This window comes from Falco naumanni, chromosome 19 (assembly GCF_017639655.2).
Source record: "Falco naumanni isolate bFalNau1 chromosome 19, bFalNau1.pat, whole genome shotgun sequence".
Lineage (NCBI taxonomy): Eukaryota > Metazoa > Chordata > Aves > Falconiformes > Falconidae > Falco > Falco naumanni.
This window is the reverse complement of record NC_054072.1, coordinates 1,511,287-1,529,013: the sequence shown is the minus strand read 5'-3', so window position 1 is coordinate 1,529,013 and position 17,727 is coordinate 1,511,287. Positions and strand designations below refer to the sequence as shown.

Sequence of the window (17,727 nt, the reverse complement as noted above, 5' to 3'; positions counted from 1 at the left end):
TATTTATAATACTTATTCTAAGGTGAGGATTAATATTAACATTTAATATTTACAATGTATTTACTCCAAGGTGAGGCTTAACATTTTTATTTAGTATTTACAATCAGTTCGTTCTAAGGTGGGGATTAATATTTTCTGCTTAATATTTACAATCCATTTATCCCAAGGTGGCGATTAAAGGGGGTAGGAGGGGGGGTGGGGGGGGGCAAACCCAGGAGAGGGACCCATCCCTCAGCCCCCAGCGTGGTTCGTTAACGAGGGAAGCTAATTAGGGGGTGCGTGGGCACTGGCCACAGCAGCCGTGGCTACGACAGATGATTTATTGGGATTTTGCTGCTCCTACAGCTTTCCCCGACCCCCCCCCCCCGGTGCTGCGAGCCGGGGCGGGGGGATGTCAGCCCCGGGGGGTCCGGTTAGCACCAGCAAAAAGGTGTGTGTCCCCCCCCCCCCTCCCCCATCCCACAAAGCTCTACCCTCCCCCTACAACAAACCAGCAGCTAAACCCACCCCAAAATAGCATTTTTCCCCAGTTTCACCAGTTCAGACCACCCACGCTCCAGTCACGCCGATCCCCCCCCCCGCCCGCCGCCGCCTCGCTGGCTGAAGGGTCTTTTGTGGCTGGGGGTTGGTGGGGGGTGGGGGATGCCACCCCAGGATGGTGCCGTGGAGCATCCTCATCCAGCGAGACCCGAAAATATCGGGGGTCCAGAGTCCAAAAGGGATGCGGGGGGAGGCTGGGGGGAGGGGCTGGGGGGAGGCTGTCCGTGCCGTGGTAAGATGGGGGAGGGGGGCGGCGGGAAGTGGTTGGTTTTTAGGGAATTTTTTCCCTGTTGGGGAGGAAAAAAATATTTACCGGGATGGAAAACCAAGGAGAGGGGGTGAGATTTCATCAGCCCGGCCACGAGCGCGCGACGGGGGCGCGGGGGGCAGCAGAGCTTTAGAGATGACACCGGGGGGGCAAAACCCCAGCGGAGCTCCGGCGTGGTGGCACAGGTCCCTCTCCGGAGCCCGGCGTCTCATCCCGGTACCGGAGGAACGGAATTTCGGTTCCTCAGGCGTATTCCAGCTGGGCAGGGCTGCGGGTGCCATCGCTCTTGTGCTCGGCCGCCGCCACGCTCGCCTTGCCCTCGCTGCCGCCGCCGCCGCTCTCCGGGGGCTTGGCAGACATATAGTCCCGCACTTCGATTTCCATTTTTTTGGCTTTCAGGGCCGCCGTGTGCAGCTTTTCCAGGAAATCCGGCATACCTGGCAGGGGGAGAAGTGGGATAAGGTGAGTAAAGAGTGAGCAGGATGGGATACGGCGAGTAAAGGGCAAGCGGGACGGGATGCAGCGAGCAGGACGAGATGCGGCGAGTAAAGAGTGAGCAGGATGGGATGCGGTGAGTAGAGGGCGAGCAGGACGGGATGCAGTGAGTAAAGGGCGAGCAGGATGGGATGCAGCGAGCGGGACGAGATGCGGCGAGTAAAGAGTGAGCAGGATGGGATGCGGCGAGTAGGGGGCGAGCAGGACGGGATGCGGCGAGCGGGACGAGATGCGGCGAGTAAAGAGTGAGCAGGACAGGATGCGGCGAGCGGGACGAGATGTGGCGAGTAAAGAGTGAGCAGGACGAGATGCAGTGAGTAAAGGGTGAGTGGGATGAGATGTGGCGAGTAAAGGGCGAGCGGGACGGGATGCAGCGAGTAAAGGGCGAGCGGGACGGGATGCGGCGAGTAAAGGGCGAGCGGGACGGGATGCGGCGAGTGGGACGGGATGCAGTGAGTAAAGGGCGAGCGGGACGGGATGCGGCGAGTAAAGGGCGAGCGGGACGGGATGCGGCGAGTAAAGGGCGAGCGGGACGGGATGCGGCGAGTAAAGGGCGAGCGGGACGGGATGCGGCGAGTAAAGGGCGAGCGGGACGGGATGCGGCGAGTAAAGGGCGAGCGGGACGGGATGCGGCGAGTAAAGGGCGAGCGGGACGGGATGCGGCGAGCGGGACGGGATGCGGCGAGTAAAGAGTGAGCAGGACGGGATGCGGTGAGTAAAGGGCGAGCGGGACGGGATGCGGCGAGTAAAGGGCGAGCGGGACGGGATGCAGCGAGCGGGACGGGATGCGGCGAGTAAAGAGTGAGCAGGACGGGATGCGGTGAGTAAAGGGCGAGCGGGACGGGATGCGGCGAGCAAAGGGCGAGCGGGATGAGCATCCCCCAGGCTCCGGAGATGCTCCGTACCCCCTTCCTCCAGCTCCATTCCCCCCTCCAATGATTTTTTTTGGAAAAATCCAAGGATTTTTCTCCTCCTCATTTTCCTTTTGCCTCCCGAGAACGCGGCTCTGCCGTCATCCCAGGGGGACCCCAGAGCCTCGCTGGCATTAAGGGCTTTTCTGCCGCTTCCCATCGCCCTCCTTATTATAACCTCACTGTTGGGGTGCTTTATTTTTTTTTATACATATAATATACAATTAAAACAATAATCAACCCCCTAATTGGCCACGATCCGTTCAGCAAGAGGGATGCAAGGACCTCAGAGCCAGGCACCGATTCCCACCAGCCATAAATCACCTGGGAGTGAGCCCGTGACACTAATTAACGCTTAAAATTATCCCCTCGGCCCCAGGCAGGGCCACACCAGCTCTGCAGGCCAACCTGCATCCCACCATCCAGCATTTTTAAATATTTTTTTTAATTTTTTTTTTTTAAAAAAAGCAAGCCTTAAGCACATGCAGGCGGCCCCTGTGCCGCGTGGCTTCTGCGGCGGGCGGGGAGCGAGGGTGGCCACCAGCCCCCCTCCAGTTTTAGCCACTTTTTTAGACGCAGCGGGGCGGGCACAGCGGAAGAAAAGAGGTTTCGGTGGTTGGCAAAGCTGGGAGGTGCAAGAGAAAACGGTTGGTCTGATGCTCGAGTGTCTCGAACCAACGTATTTCCACCGCTTCTGGCGGCAGCCTCTACCACGAGCCGTGTGACAGTTAAAAAAAAAAACAAAAAAAACAAACCCAAAACCCCACAGCAAGGTGCCACCGCCGGGGTTTTTCCGCCTCGCCCCGATGAATAAAATGAGTTACAAGGTGGTGGGAGCCCCTTTTTCTCCCACTCCCACAAGAAAGCAGCGCTCTCCATCCTTCCCCCGCCCAGGGGACCGCGGAGCTGGTGGGTATCGCAATGCCAAGCGCGCCCGGGGGGTCTTGCAGGTTCGTTTTTGGGGATGGGGGGGGTGTGTCTGCAGGGGGGACAGCGTGTCAGCGTGGCCCAGATCCATTAAACTCCACTTTTTTCCACCCCCTCCCCCTCGGCACAGGCACTGCAGCTCCGGACCAGAAGGAATTTTCTCCCCTGCTCGCTGTAAGAGGGAAGAACTCGAGGGCAGAAGTGCGGATGGAAAACCCAGCTTGTTTTATTAAAAAAAAAAAAAAAAAACAAGGGGGGGGGGGAGGGGATCCTGCGGGTTTTTTTTCCTTCTGCCTGGGGCAGATGAGAAAAGGAACATCCTCATGCACTGACACCCCCCCCCTCCTCCTCCTGGCCAGGAATCCAGGCAGGATTCCCCCCACCCCATGAGAAAGGCATCCAAAAAACCACCCCCAACCCCCCCAGCTCGCAGGTTTTAAGCTTCTCCGTCTATTTTCTGCCCCACAGAGGCACTGGGCTCGCTGCAGAGCAAAGGGGGGGGGGAAAATCTCTCCCCCGGGGGGGCTCACAAAGCCAGGATGGGGGGGAGTTTTCTACCCCGGGGGGCTGACGGAGCCAGGATGGGGGGGATCTCACAGAGCCAGGGAGGGTGGGGGGCAGGAATCTCTCCCCCGGGGGGGCTCACAAAGCTGGGGCGGGGGGAGAATCTCTCCCCTGGGGGGCTCACGGAGCCAGGAGCGGGGGGAGGGAGGGGAATCTCTCCCTGGGGGGCTCACGGAGCTGGTTGGGGGGGGGGGGGGGGGAGGGGGAATCTTTCCCCCGGGGGGGGCTCACGGAGCTGAGGGGGAGGGGAGGGGGATCTCTGCCCCGGGGGAGCTCATGGAACCGGGAATCTCTGCCCCGGGGGGGCTCACGGAGCTGGGAGCGGGGGGATCTCTGCCCCGGGGGGGCTCACGGAGCTGGGGCGAGGGGGAATCTCTGCCCCGGGGGGGGCTCACGGAGCCAGGAGCGGGGGGATCTCTGCCCCAGGGGGGCTCACAGAGCCGGGAGCAGGGGGGATCTCTGCCCCGGGGGGGCTCACGGAGCCGGGAGTGGGGAGGGGGATCTCTGCCCCGGGGGGGCTCACGGAACCAGGAATCTCTGCCCGGGGGGGCTCACGGAGCCAGGAGCGGGGGGATCTCTGCCCCAGGGGGGCTCACGGAGCCGGGAGTGGGGAGGGGGATCTCTGCCCCGGGGGGGCTCATGGAACCAGGAATCTCTGCCCAGGGGGGGCTCACGGAGCCGGGGGGAGGGGGATCTCTGCCCCGGGGGGTGAATTCCAGCCGCCAAAGCTCACTCACCACTCGAGACCATCCAGCTGACGCAGTAGCGGGGGAAGACGGTCTGCGGGTTGTCGCTGTAGGTCAGCAAGTAGTCGAAACCGTTCTGGGAAAGGAGAAGGGGAGTGAGCCGGAGCTGGCAGAGGAACCGCCGCACACCCCCCCCCCCCCCCCCAATTCCCTCCAGGGCCGGTCGCATCCCGCGGGGATCGCGCTGCCGGCTCCGCAGGGCACGGATTGAAGCGAGGAAGCGACACACACCCATAAAAACCCAGTGGAAGCACACCAGGAGCGTTTTTGGAGGAGAAGGTGTCCTTCCCCCAGCCCTCCGCTGACCCAGCACTCTCTCCTCAGGCTCCGGATACCCCGTGACAACTTTTTCTGAGAGCATCAAGCGCCAGGGATGAGACTCGGGAAGCTCCAGGCTTTTTAGGAGGAGCCTGGTGCTCCGACGCGGCGCGTTTGGCTCTCCAGGAGCACCACGCTCCTGCAGGAAAACTCCCAAACTACCGGGACAGAGCTACAAATCCTTCCAGAGCCACACCTGGAAGGTTTGGTGTTTTGTTTTGGTGTTTTTTTTTTTTTTTTGCCCAAAGGGAAGACTCATCCGTTTTCCAGCTCTGGACTGGGATTGCGGCCAGAGAAGGAACGGTTCCCCCTGGGAGCAGGAACAGGAGCGCCCTGGTTCCCTGCCCATTCCCCAAACGTACCTCGTCAAAGGTTTTGTGGGGACGGATGACCATTTGGGATTCATAGGTCCTAACCCGCACGTACTCGGGATCTTCAGGGACACTGGGATGCTCCACTGCCCTGGAGGGGAGAAGAGAAGGGAGCAGCACACGGTGAGCTCCGGGCGGGGGCTACGCCGAGCATCTGCCGACTTTTCGGCGGTGGAAAGGCGGTTTCCAGCCCAGAGCATCGAGACGGATCCCTGAGGTTTTGAGATGATTCAAGAAAAAAAAAAAAAAAACCTCACGGAATTTATACCCAGCTCCCAACTTTTGTTTTCGGGATGGGAGACAGCAGAAAGCCGGCGGGATGTCAGACCAGGAATACCCACCGGGAGACCAGGACCATCAGGTTGTTCTCCTTGTCGACACTGTACCGTCGAACGTAGACGTAGTCCCGCGAGTACATCGGGTACTGGGGAAGGGAAAAACCAGGCATCAGCCCCGCTGCCGGCCGTTTGCCTGGGCTAAAGAGCATCACTTTAGTGGGAAAAAGGAACCCACTCACTGGGAAATGAGTGACCCAGTGAATCACTTCCGATCCAGTGGCCAGGTCTCTCTCGATGACATCCAGTTTGATGACCAGCGAGTCCCACTTCTTCCTATATTCGGTGTCCAGCTGGCAAGAAAGAGAGGCTGAGTCACCAAAAAGTCCGACGGCGGCGTTAAAGGAAGGTAAACCAGCCCTTTTCCTCGCCCTGGGGAAACAAGCTGCATCACCGTCAGGCGTTTTACCCACCGGGAAATTATTAAACACTCCGAAAGTCCCCAGAAGAGGAAGCGCAGGGGCTGGCAGGGCAGGCAGGGAGCGAGCAAGGACCGGGACCCCGCCGCGCCCCCAGCCCACGAGATCCCTCACTCCCAGCGGGGCCGGGCAGCAACCCCCCCCCCCCCCATCAGGGCTGGGAATAACTCCGATCTACGCTGGGATCGGCTCCCCGTCGTGTAAACGGTACAAAGGGAAGGGAACAGTCACCCTTCCCCTCCCCCACCCCTCCGGCAGGGGCTGTATGTCAGTTCTAACACACACCGCCTCACCTGTACGTTGAAGAACTGCCGGGGAGTCACATCCGTGTACGAGCCAAACACTGCGGGAAAGAGAAAGGTTTTAGTCCCAGGCACGAGCACGTTTTTAGCTCGTCGCAGCCAGATTAAAAGCAAAAAGCATTTTCTAAGGCAGGTGGCAGGGCTGGGACCACCCCGAAGGGGGCACGGGACATGCAGAAGGGGATGCAAAGGATGACAATTCCCACTTTTTCCGGTTTCCTATAAATACAGGGATGCAGGAGGCACAACCCCCAGGGACTCGGCGCCCGAAAACCGAGCTACAGGCAGCGTGCGGGGCGCCCAGTTACCTCGGTACTGGTATAAGTGGGTGCCCTCAATCGGCCGCCGCCAAAGCTTAAAGTGCTTCTTGTCCATGATCATCTCCCAGGGCTGCTCCCCGGGGACGGCGACTGCCTCTCGCTCCGATTTGGGCTCCGACCGTTGATACTCGCCCGGGCTGCTGGCCTGGAACAGGCTGGATATGTTCTCCATGTGCTTCATCTCCTGCGCAGAGCTGGGGGAAGACAAAAAAAAAAAAAAAAAAACCTCGTTGGAATTGTCCTGCTACAGAGCCCCCCAGGACCGGCAAAAAGCTTTCCGGCACCATCCAGGCTTCACATAGATGGATTCTGTCATGGGAAGGGCAACCTGGGCATGGAAAACCCACCCCTGCAACCTTTTCCTTTTGCCCTAAAGGTCTCGTGCTTAAATATATTAAAAATAATACTAAAAAAAAAAAATCCCACCACGGTGTGTTCGGGGGGGGCTTCCCACACCCTCCTGCAGGGTGGAAACCCAGCCTGGGGTGGAATGCCACAGGTGGGGAATCCCAAAGCCTTTACAGCACCGCGGAACGTCACCAGCAGCACCGCGGAACGTCACCAGCAGCACCAGGATGGGCTGCAGGGCTCATTCCTCGAGGAAGAAGGGAAAAATCCCGCGGGATGGTAGCGGTGGCGTTGCGCTGGCTGCTGCTCAGGGAAAGTTCTTCCTACGGATGGGAAGTGTTTCTCCCCCCACCCCGGTGGGATCTGGTGGACAATCCACTCTCCATCCTTGGCAAATATCAGCTTTTCCACAACCGGGGGGAAAAAAACAAACAACAAACCACAACAAAAAGACTCCGCAGCAGTCGCTGCTGGACGCTCGCAAATAAAGATTTGTTTTCCTGGCTGAATCAAATGGAAGCTGAGCGGGATGGAAATACGATAGATTTAAGGAAAAAGGAGGATTTGGGGATTGAGGGCACCGAGTCATTCGCAGGATTGAGATTTGGGGTGCAAGAGGAAGCGGGGAGGGAAGGAGGGGGTGCCCCCCCCGGCTCTTTGAGGGTGTGAGAGCCCAAGGGACGAGAAGCAAATCGCTGCCCGCGGCCAGAGCTCCCAGGGCAGCAAATGGGAACGGCGGCATCTCCCGCGAGAGGGAAGGAGACAGGAGCGGGGGAGGGGGGCTCCCCAGACCACCAACCCCCACAGTTTCGGCATCCTTCACCTTCAGAAACTGGAACTGGGTTCAGATGCCGGGCGTCAAAAATACAGGGGAGGAGAAGAGGCCAGGTAAACCTCTCCCCACCAGCTAAACCCCTTCGAGCCGCAGCTTCAGCCCCCCCAGAACAAACCACCAGAGAGGAACGGCCGGTTTGTCTGCACCTGGAGTCCTTCACCTCAAGGGAGGAGGATCGCTCACCGCCTGCAGCGCTTTCGGCCCTCCCGGCAGCGCCTGAAGACACTAATTATATCAAAGTAATTAACGTCAGCCAGAATTAAAGCACCGATTTGTAACCTGCAAGGCAGGTCTTGCTGGTCTGGCTGAACTAACGTGCGCAGTCCCTGGAAATCACCAAGCTCCCAGCCCCCCCCCCCCCCCGGGATGGGTCTGAAAGCTCCGCTGGACAAATGGGACCCACAAACCCACCTTTCCCCAGGTTTGGGGGGGTGCAGCTCCAGCGTGACCCCCCCCGGACACTCCCCTGCGCCCCCCCAGCCCCTCCTTCCCACCTCTGGTTTGGTCACGACAGCCTTCGCTCCGTCCCTCCCTGAACCAGCTCCTCTCACCCACGTGGCAAAACCCAAATGGGCTGGATTAGCCAACTGGGATGGGGTGGCAGAGGGCACGGAGCTGGGAAATCGGGACTGGGAGACCTTCCCGAGCTGGATCATCTCCATCCCTGCGGCCCAGCTGCTCCACGGAGGGCAGCAGGATGGGCTGGGATAAAACCAGGGCAGGGAGCAAATCCCCCGCGCTCCTGCTTTGCCACCTCCATCCTCCGCGGAGAGGAGCTGGAAACGGCCACGGGATTTATCCGCAGCAACGCACCAGGCTGCTCCCGGGCTCGTCCCTCCACGAGAAACAAAACCCCGAGAAAGGGGCACAGTACGGCCACACCTGGAAATCAACCCTTCCCCCCCCCCCCCCCCCCCCAGCGTTCAAACGGCGAGAGCTTCGGCGGTCTCGCTGCGAGAGCATCCTCCCGCCTGCTCGGTCTCGCCGCAAGAGCATCCTCCCGCCTGCTCGGTATCGCCGCGAGAGCATCCTCCCACCTGCTCGGTCTTGCCGCGAGAGCATCCTCCCGCCTGCTCGGTATCGCCGCGAGAGCATCCTCCCGCCTGCTCGGTATCGCCGCGAGAGCATCCTCCCGCCTGCTCGGTATCGCTGCGAGAGCATCCTCCCGCCTGCTCGGTATCACTGCGAGAGCATCCTCCCGCCTGCTCGGTCTCACCGCGAGAGCATCCTCCCACCTGCTCGGTCTCACCGCGAGAGCATCCTCCCACCTGCTCGGTATCACTGCGAGAGCATCCTCCCACCTGCTCGGTATCACTGCGAGAGCATCCTCCCGCCTGCTCGGTCTCACTGCGAGAGCATCCTCCCGCCTGCTCGGTCTCACTGCGAGAGCATCCTCCCGCCTGCTCGGTATCACTGCGAGAGCATCCTCCCGCCTGCTCGGTATCACTGCGAGAGCATCCTCCCACCTGCTCGGTATCACTGCGAGAGCATCCTCCCGCCTGCTCGGTATCACTGCGAGAGCATCCTCCCGCCTGCTCGGTATCGCCGCGAGAGCATCCTCCCACCTGCTCGGTCTCGCCGCGAGAGCATCCTCCCGCCTGCTCGGTATCACTGCGAGAGCATCCTCCCACCTGCTCGGTCTCGCCGCGAGAGCATCCTCCCGCCTGCTCGGTATCACTGCGAGAGCATCCTCCCACCTGCTCGGTCTCGCCGCGAGAGCATCCTCCCGCCTGCTCGTTTTCACTTCGAAACGAAGCTCATGGCCGGAGGTGGCGGCTCCCAGCCTGGCAGCAAAGCTCCCACCCCAGCAGAGGCTCCACCACCCCCGCGGGGGACGAGGCGCCTTGCTCAGCCAGCAGCTGAAGGACGGGCGGACACCATCAGCCCTTTCCCTGGCCGGTGTCCAGCCCCGGCCACGTTGATGCCACCGCCGGGGACGGCGGGAGGTGACACCAGCCACGGCACGGAGCTCCCCTCGGCTATTTCCGACCCCCCCCTCACGTGACGGTTACGAACCACCGCGCCAGATGGTGGGGATGGCACCGCCAGAGCGAGGATTTTGGTGTTACCAAGAAAAAACACGCCAAGAGCCTCCCCCGGAGCTGGACGAGGAGAGCTGGGAGGGGAAGGGAAAGACGATACCGAAGCCGGGAGCTATTTTAAACCCTGGGAAGAGGCAGGCACAGCTCCCTGGCAGATGTGAAGCCACGGCTGAGCTCACCGGGAAGAGTTTTAACACACAGTTTTATCCTGCTGATTTCTTTCCGCCGTCATTTCGGCGTAATCCCACCCGTCTTGTAAAAAAAAAAAAAAAAAACAAACACATAAATACATCGGCCGTCAAAGAGAGAAGAGCACAGCTCTGGCACGCCGAGACTTCCCACGGCCCCAACTCTTTGTAAGGATGAGGGAAGACTTCGCCGAGGACTTTATCGCTCCCGCAATTAGCCTGAAGCCTAACGAGCCGTGACAGAGTAAACAGAATAAGGAGAAAGTAAAGAGTATTGAGGAATAAGAAAAACAAACGTCCCGGTGAAGCCAAGAAGCCAAGCGGGAGAGGATGGGGCTTGAGAAACCCTGAAATTAAGGTGAGGATGCTCAAAACACCAAGGAGTAACCTTGAAGGAGACCTACTCCGCTTTTAATCCCAGGCCTAAGCCAAGCCCTGCTGAGCCCACTGGAAAACATCAGGCAGGATTTATCCGCAGCGCTGGGACCCCAAAGGCCACGTGATGGAGACCAGCAGCTCCGCCTCAGGGAACAAACCCAGGGTTTGGTCCTTTTTTCCAGCGTTGGCTGCACGCAAAGGCTGGGGATCTCTAGAATATTTGAAGGTGTCATAAATCGGGGTGCGAAGGTTGTTTCTCATTAGTTTTAAGATTTAATTAAGCCTTAGGTAAGCTACTTAAAGAAATACCAAGTATTTAACACCCACAGGGCAGCCCCGACAAGGCACCTGGACGTGGAATTTAAGAGAGGGGGAACCCCGACGACGCCCCAAACACACCCCGAGCTTCTCATTAAGTTCTAATTACCCCCTCCTGACTCACCCCCCACTTTGCCACATGTTACACGGGATAATTACACCTCAAAGCAGCCACACGCCACCCCAAAAAGGTCGGTGGGTCCTTCCGTCACCATCAGGTCGGGGGCACCATCCCCCGTCATCCCCCCCCCCCCAGGCAGAAGCAGCTGGTTAAGGGGTGCAAAGCCACGATGCAGGGCAAATGGGGGGGGGGCACACACACCTTGCCATAGGGGCGACCCCCACCACAGCCCCAGGTAGCACCTCCAGGGGTGGTGGTGGGGGGGTGTCACCCTGAAACCACTGCAGGGAGGGTCTGGGGCAGGCACCCTGGTGGGGCAGGATTTGGGGGGTGGAGGGTGCGCCCCCAGATCCTAGGGAGGGCAGGGAGCTGAGCAGGGGGCACCAAGCAGAGAATTTGGGGGGGGGGGGGTAGGGGGGTACCCCAAGGCCCCGATGAATTTGTGCGGGGTACCCCACGCAGGGACTGGATTTGGGGAAGGAAGAGTGCACTGCCCCCTCCCAGCACCCCAAAAAAAGGGCTGGGGGACACACTCCCAGGTCAGTGACCAGAGGAGCATTAGGGGAGGTACCCTGCGGCGGGGGGGGGGGGGTTGAGGGGTGCACCCCCACCTCAGCGTACGGGGCAGAACCTGCAGAGTGGCAACCCCAGGCCTGGAAAGGTTTGTGAGGGCACCCCCCCACCCCATAAAAATGGGGGGGCATCTCCAAACAGCGCGGCACGGGCACCCCAAGCCCAGGTGCACCTGGGGGGGGGGGGGGGGGCACTCCAGGCCTCAAGGGACTTGGGGGGGGGGGCACAAGTGCCAGGGACCCTGGGCCACCGAGAATTTGTGGGGGGGGGGGGGGAGGTAAGAGGCCAAGCACCAGGGACCCTGGGCCTCCAAGAATTCGGGGGGTGGGCGGGGGAAGAGGCCAAGTGCCGGGGACCCCGGGCCACCGACGATTCGGGGGGGGGGGGGGGGGGCCCGGTGTGGGGGGCCCGTGGCGGACACCCACCGCTGCAGCTCCTCCTCCTCGATGCGCTGCCCGTCCCAGACGAAGACGCCGGCCAGGGTCGCCATGAGGCGGCCGGTAGCGGCGAAAGCGGGGCGGGCCCGGAGCAGCCGCCACCACCAAGCTCCCCCGCCGCCTCCTCCGCCGCGCCTCGACCTCTCGGCCGGCCCGTCCCCGCCGCTACCACGGTGCCAGGCCCGGCGGGCCCGCCGCGCCCGCTGCCCCGTCACGCAGCTGCACTGCCGCGCCAGCAGGCCCAGCAGGCCCCGCCGCCCCGCGCCGCCCCCCGCCTGGCCGCCGGCAGCGGGGGGACCCTCGGCGGGCCCGGGCGGGCGGGGACCCAGGCGGGCGGCGCGGGCGCAGCGGGCGACGAGGCCGACGAGCGGCCGCCGCGGCTGCAACATGCCGCCGCTGCCTCCGCGGGCCGCCCCGCGTCGCCCTCCCGGGGACGTCATCGCACCGCGCCGCCTGGCCATTGGCTGGCGGCTCCGGCCTCTGGGAGGTCAGTGGCTGGCGGCGGGGGAGTGCCCGCCCCCTCCTCCCCCCGCGCACGCCGGGGAGGGTGGGCAAGGGCGTGCGGGGCGCCGGGGGCGAGGGGCGGGGCCGCGGCGGCAGTGGGCGGGGCCGGCGCGGGGAGGCGGGGCCGGGGGCGTGGAGGGTGCGGGCGTGGGACGGGCAGGGGGCTCACGGGGGTCTATGGGGGGCGGGGCGCGCAGGCAGGGGGGGGGTCCTGGAGGCCGTGGGTGCATGCAGGGGGGGGGGGAGTCCTGGGGGCGGGGGGTGCAGGCAGGGGGTGCTTGGGGACAGTGTGTGCCCTGGTGGCAGTGAGTGCAGGCATGGGGGTGCCCTGGGGGTGGTGGGTGCAGGCAGGGGAGTTATAGAGGGCAGGGGGTGCAGGCAGGGGGAGACCTGGAGGCAGTGGGTGCTCTGGGGGCAGTGAGTGCAGGCAGGGGGGGTCCTGGGGGCGGGGGGTGCAGGCAGGGACGTTTATCGGGGTGCACTGGGTGCAGGCAAGGGGGGGTTATGGAAGGCGGGGGGTGCAGGCAGGGGAGGCTGTGGGTGAAGGCGGGGGGTTATAGAGGGTGGTGGGTGCAGGCAGGGGGTTATTGGGGTGCAGGGGACATGGCAAGGGGGAGCCCCCCCTTTTCAGAACAAAGCACCAGCTCCTACACACGGCTCTTTGCACCCCCTTTATTTCCACTGGAGAAGGGCAGGGGGAGCCCCAAACCCATCCCCCCCCCCCGCCCCCCCCCCACCAGTTCCCTCGAGCCAGGCAGGCCAGCGGCAGGAGGGAGATGACGTCAATTTGTCAATTTGTCTCTTTTTCGGGTGGGTTTTTGTACAGAAATACAGTGTTTATGCACAGAATATTTACACTCGAGCCCCCTCCTCTCGCATATAAGTCACCGGCGGGGAAATCCAAGCTCCCTCCCAGCCGGATCACCGCGCCGGCCACACACGCGGGGTGGAGGAGGAAGAGGAGCCACCCCAAAACTGCAGAACTCCCCTCCCCCCCCCCCAACTGCCAAACCCCGGGAGGGTGTCACAGGGCTGGTTTTGCCCCCAGCCACGTCCTGGGGGGGAGGGGGGGGGGGGGGGCACGGGCAGTGCCCACCCTGCGGCCGAGTTTTCCAGTTTGGTGCCAGATCCCGAGCCCCGGAGAGCGGCCGAAGCGCTTGCATAGCGGGTGCGGGGGGTGGGGGGTGGGGAAAAACTGGGCAAGACAGCATGGAAATCGGGATAAAATGGTTGGGAACTACGACGAGCAGTATCCGTGTCCTAAAATTCCTTCCCTAAAGGACTGCACCTGCCGCAGAGCCAGCCATCCTGGCGCTGCGGCCCCACCTGTTTGGGTTTTTTTTTTTCTGATTCGGTTTATTTTAAAAAGCTCAAAAAGCCGCGCTCTGTCCCTGCCAGCTCCCTCCTCCCGGCTGGGCTGCAGGTCCGGCTCTCCGGCCCCGTCCAGGGAAGCGCTGTGCTCCTCCAGGTCCTCTTGGGGCTTGTGGAGGGAAAGGGGGGAATAAACTAAAAACGGGACAGAAAAACACCGAGATTAAAAGTGGGGGCAAGAAGCAGGGGAGTCAGTTCGGCGCGGAGCTCGGGGACTTGCATAAAAGCTACAGCAGACGCCGGTTGTCCAGCACTGGCTCAACCTGCTTCCCGGGAGCTGTCGCTGTCCCAAGGTCTGGTTCCATCTTGGTTAAAAATCCTGAGGATTTGCTCACCGAGATGCCAACAGGAGCTGGACGCCGCAGCAGGGGGGACAGAGCTCCCCCCCAAACCGCTGCCGGCGTCAGAAGGGCTCCCCCGAAACCTCGCCCGGGGTTTGGCGGCGGTGACGGTCCCCAAACCCCCGTCCCGAGCCGGGAATAAAGTGCAAAATGCTCGTGTGGTCTGCGCCAGATGGAAAAACGGAGCCGAGAGAGCGGCTGGGGGGGGGGGGGGGTCGCTCTACCTTCCTGCTGCTGCTCCTCCCCCACCAGTGCGCTGCGGCAGGCGCTTCCCCTATATATATACATCAATATATACAAACGCGCGTGCGTCACACCTTTCGCCAGATGTAGGGCACGCCTCGGCGGAGGAGGGACTGAGTTCACCGCACGCCGGGCTGGGAATCCGGCGTGATTTCTCTCTCCTTCCCGGCACAGAGGGGCTGAGATCTCCAACGGGGGAGAGCGGATCCCACCGCCCCTCGTGCCGGGGAGAAGCCGCGTGGGAGCCGCCGCCATCGTTAATTCGGCCAAACAAGCCGGTGCAGGGTTAAAAATCACGCTGTGTAGTTAATAAAACAAGAGCTAGGAAGAAAACGCTGATCATCTGACCCGAAAAGTTCTTTCCTCTGAGCAGGAGAGATCAGGAAGAGTGAAGGAGGTGCCGAGAAAGCCAAGTTGGGGAGCGGGAGAAAGCGATGACCGCGTCCCGGTGCCGGCATCAGGGGGTGTACGCCGGTGGCGGCTGGAATTGGTTGATCACTTCGTACTCGGCCGGGTAAGGTTCGTTCTCCTCCATCTCGGACAGGAGCTCCAGGGCTTGCTCCTCTTCCTCGGTGGGGTAGTGACGCAGCAGGTTGGCGGCGGTGGCAAGGATGGAGGCTCCGCCGGCGCCCGCCACCAGGTAGAAGCTGACGGCGAAGGTGACGTAGACTTGGGAACCGTGGTACTTCTTGTGCTGCTGCTGTTGGGCGAGGATCAGCTCCGAGGCCCAGTAGCAGAATCCAATGACGGTGGCGCACTGCAGGACTGAGAGAGAAACCGGGAGAGATGCTCAGCAGCCAGCACGCAAAAAAAAAAAAAAAAAAAAAAAAAAAAAAAAAAAAAATCAATCAGCAAGTTCGTTTCACGGCTGAGCTGGCAAAGGGACACCGAGCCCAGCTTGCCAGCGGTTTAACAAGCAAAGCGTGAGAGCCTGTGGGGAAAGGGGGCAACGGACACCCCAAATCCAACCCAGGAGAGGGAAAAAGGCGGTGGAGGATCACAGGCAGAGAACAAACCCAGCCAAGCGGGGCCACTGGCCACGCAAACCAGAGCTGAAAGGTCTGGAAAGGCGTTTTTTTTTTTTTGCAACCTAGAAGGAGCAGCAAGGATAAATCGGTGTTTTGGGCAGGCTGACAGCTCAGCCTCTCCCTGAGCTGCTCAGGTCTGACATGGGTCATGCTGTCAGGGATAAGGGATATTAAAGCTCCTTGGACCTGACGAGCCAGGAAAGATGACCTTCTTCCCCGGAAAGGCACTACGGGATCTCTTTGAAATATAAGACCCATCGTTATACACTTAATATTCATCCTAGACCTCTTCCCCACCCAGGATTTAACGATTTTTTTCAGCTACGTGAGGCTTCCGTTGCCCTTCAGACCCGAAATGCCACAGAGGAGCAGTTCTGCAAGCAGAACGGGCACCACAGCTCCGAACTAAAGGCTGAAATAAATCTTTCGGGGACTTTTTTTCTGTCCCCTCGAGGGTTGGAGACGGAAGAAAGAAACCCAGGGCTTTCCTCCCGTGCCGGTGGGGATTTACCTGTGAGGATGTGAGCAAAAGCGTAGCGGCGAGTGATCTTTAACGCCGGGTGCTTGGGTCCAAAGACATCCAGGAGGAAAGCCGAGAGGCTGCAGATGATTCCCAGGAAGCAGAAGGCAGCAATGACCCGGAGCAGCAGAACCGTCTGCGGGTTCATGCAGTAGTCTGCGAGGAGAGGAAAAGAGGCAGGTGCTGAGCACCAGAAAACTCCTCTTTTTCCACCCGAATCACAGTACCCGCTGCTCCAATCCTGCCCAGCGTTCTCCTTTGAGATTTACAAACCCAGCTCTCGACAGAAACCGCAGCACAGCAGGGCGCTTTTAATTAGGCCCTAGAAAACGAACTTTCTCTCTACGGCAGCAGTTGGCCTAGTCACGTCTTTCACATTGTAATCTATTATCGCCACGGAAATTATAAAGCTAAAGAAACACCCCCGACAACCGAAGCAGCCGAGATAACAAAGCAGGGTGCACGGCTTCCTTAGTTAAAGCGGAGCCAGGGGCGTTACTAGGAAGTCTTTTAATTAACCAACAAGAGGATGGAACCCTGAATTTAAGCGCGTGCAGGCTCTGCCCCTGCATCACCGGGCCCACCGCTGGTGCTGGGGGTATCCGGAGGTTCAAAGACACCCCCCATGGCTTCCACAACTCCCTCTAGGGAGGCATGGGGTTAGGGAGGAGGGGAAGGGGCCGCAATGGCCTCCCGCGCCACGAGAAATGGTAATAAATAAAGCCGGGTGTTTTAATGCCACATAAAAAAGGGCTAATGAACGTGCCAGCACGCTGCGTGGCTGGAAATGAGTTGTTGGCGTGTATCTCCAGCTCCAGCCATGCCAGGGGGTGACTAACACCGCAAAAAGCTGGTGGGGGCGGCGGGCTTTCCTCGTGCCACCGTGCTCATCACGGTGACAACAACCAGAAGCGCCGGCTCCCTGCGCCAGGCGGTCACCCGCTGCGTTCTGCCACCAGGACGGCGCGTTTGAAAGCTCTGTCGGCATCAACTTCTTGTTTTAGGTCACGAAAAACAAAACCACAACACAACGCGGCGACACACAAATCCCGTGGCAAGGCCTCGGTCACCCGCTAGCTCAAAAAAAACCAGTGGGGAGCTGTGATTTGTGCCAGTTTCCTTTCAAGGGGGTTTAATGGCACTAGAAGGGCACAGGCAGGGGGTGAGGCCCGTCTGGCTGCCGGTAACGCTGAACACACATTTGGTGCTGAGGCTGGGGGTGAGCTGGCACGGCGGGGCAGCGGGCCCTGCTGGGGGGAAAGCCCCCCCGCTTCGTGCTGTGGGAAGGTGGAAGGCTCTGCTGGTGGCCCCGCTGGCGGCCCTGGGGGCCCCGCTGGCTCTGCGGATGGCCCCAATGGCCCCAGCAGTGGCCCCAATGGCCCTGCTAGCCCTGTCGGTGGCCCTGCTGGTGGTCCCGCTGCCTCTGCTGGTGGCCCTACCGCCTCTGCCGGGGACCTTACTGGCCCTGTCGGTGGCCCCGACAGCTCTGCTAGTGGTCCCGATGGCAGCCCTAGTGGCCCCGCCGGCAGCCCCGCTGAGAGGGGCGGGGGGCGGCCGCGGCCCAGCCCTGCGGCCTGCAGCGCCCGGGCAGGCCCGAAGCCCCCCGAGGCCCCCCCCGGCAGCGGGTGGGACCGGAGCGGAGGGTGCCGCCCGGCCCGGCCTCACCTCGGAGCAGCTCGGGGTCGACGTAGCCCAGGACATCGGCGACGCCCAGCTCCTGGCGGGTGCAGGTGCCGCCGTGGATGCGCAGCCAGGCGGGCTCGGCCAGCGCCGTGCAGAGCGCCGTGATGGAGAGCGCCCCGGGCAGCGCCGAGGCCAGGCTGCGCTCCGGCTGCTTCGGCAGCCCGCCGCCCGCCGCCCCCCGCCGCCGCCGCCCGCCGGGCAGCCCCGGCCCCCCCGGGGTGTACATGGCGGCCCCCCCGCCGCGCTGCGGGCCCAGCGACCGCGGGCTCCGCCCGGGCGCC

General features: G+C 61.6%; 2 protein-coding genes across 3 annotated transcripts; both read right to left on the bottom strand.

Annotated features, from left to right (window-relative positions):
- Positions 1-306: 306 nt before the first annotated feature.
- Positions 307-12,221, bottom strand: STARD7 (StAR related lipid transfer domain containing 7). Of its 2 annotated transcripts, none has more exons than XM_040618151.1 (8): positions 11,745-12,221; positions 6,505-6,710; positions 6,188-6,237; positions 5,658-5,768; positions 5,482-5,564; positions 5,132-5,231; positions 4,443-4,527; positions 307-1,245 (listed from the first exon to the last, which is right to left on the bottom strand). In XM_040618151.1, exons 1-8 carry the CDS (start codon positions 12,215-12,217, stop codon positions 1,052-1,054), a joined length of 1,302 nt encoding a protein of 433 aa, XP_040474085.1. In that variant the 5' UTR covers positions 12,218-12,221; the 3' UTR covers positions 307-1,051. The 2 variants fall into 2 exon arrangements, with proteins under 2 accessions (XP_040474085.1, XP_040474086.1); XM_040618152.1 differs by lacking the exon at positions 11,745-12,221 and adding an exon at positions 9,430-9,545.
- Positions 12,222-12,918: 697 nt separating this feature from the next.
- On the bottom strand, positions 12,919-17,708 carry TMEM127 (transmembrane protein 127). Its single transcript, XM_040617933.1, has 3 exons — positions 17,429-17,708; positions 15,755-15,919; positions 12,919-14,980 (listed from the first exon to the last, which is right to left on the bottom strand). Exons 1-3 carry the CDS (start codon positions 17,670-17,672, stop codon positions 14,673-14,675), a joined length of 717 nt encoding a protein of 238 aa, XP_040473867.1. The 5' UTR covers positions 17,673-17,708; the 3' UTR covers positions 12,919-14,672.
- Between the last annotated feature and the right edge of the window lie 19 nt (positions 17,709-17,727).

Excerpts from the sequence above, each read along its gene's own strand:
- STARD7 (XM_040618151.1), bottom strand. The coding sequence starts at position 12,217 with ATGGCCAGGCGGCGCGGTGCGATGACGTCCCCGGGAGGGCGACGCGGG. Across the intron at positions 5,565-5,657 it reads ACTGGGTCACTCATTTCCCA|TACCCGATGTACTCGCGGGA; the intron begins GTGAGTGGGTTC and ends TCCCTTCCCCAG. Across the intron at positions 1,246-4,442 it reads CAGCTGGATGGTCTCGAGTG|GTATGCCGGATTTCCTGGAA; the intron begins GTGAGTGAGCTT and ends TCCCCCTGCCAG.
- TMEM127 (XM_040617933.1), bottom strand. The coding sequence starts at position 17,672 with ATGTACACCCCGGGGGGGCCGGGGCTGCCCGGCGGGCGGCGGCGGCGG. Across the intron at positions 15,920-17,428 it reads CGACCCCGAGCTGCTCCGAG|ACTACTGCATGAACCCGCAG; the intron begins GTGAGGCCGGGC and ends CTCTCCTCGCAG. Across the intron at positions 14,981-15,754 it reads TTTTGCTCACATCCTCACAG|TCCTGCAGTGCGCCACCGTC; the intron begins GTAAATCCCCAC and ends TTTCTCTCTCAG.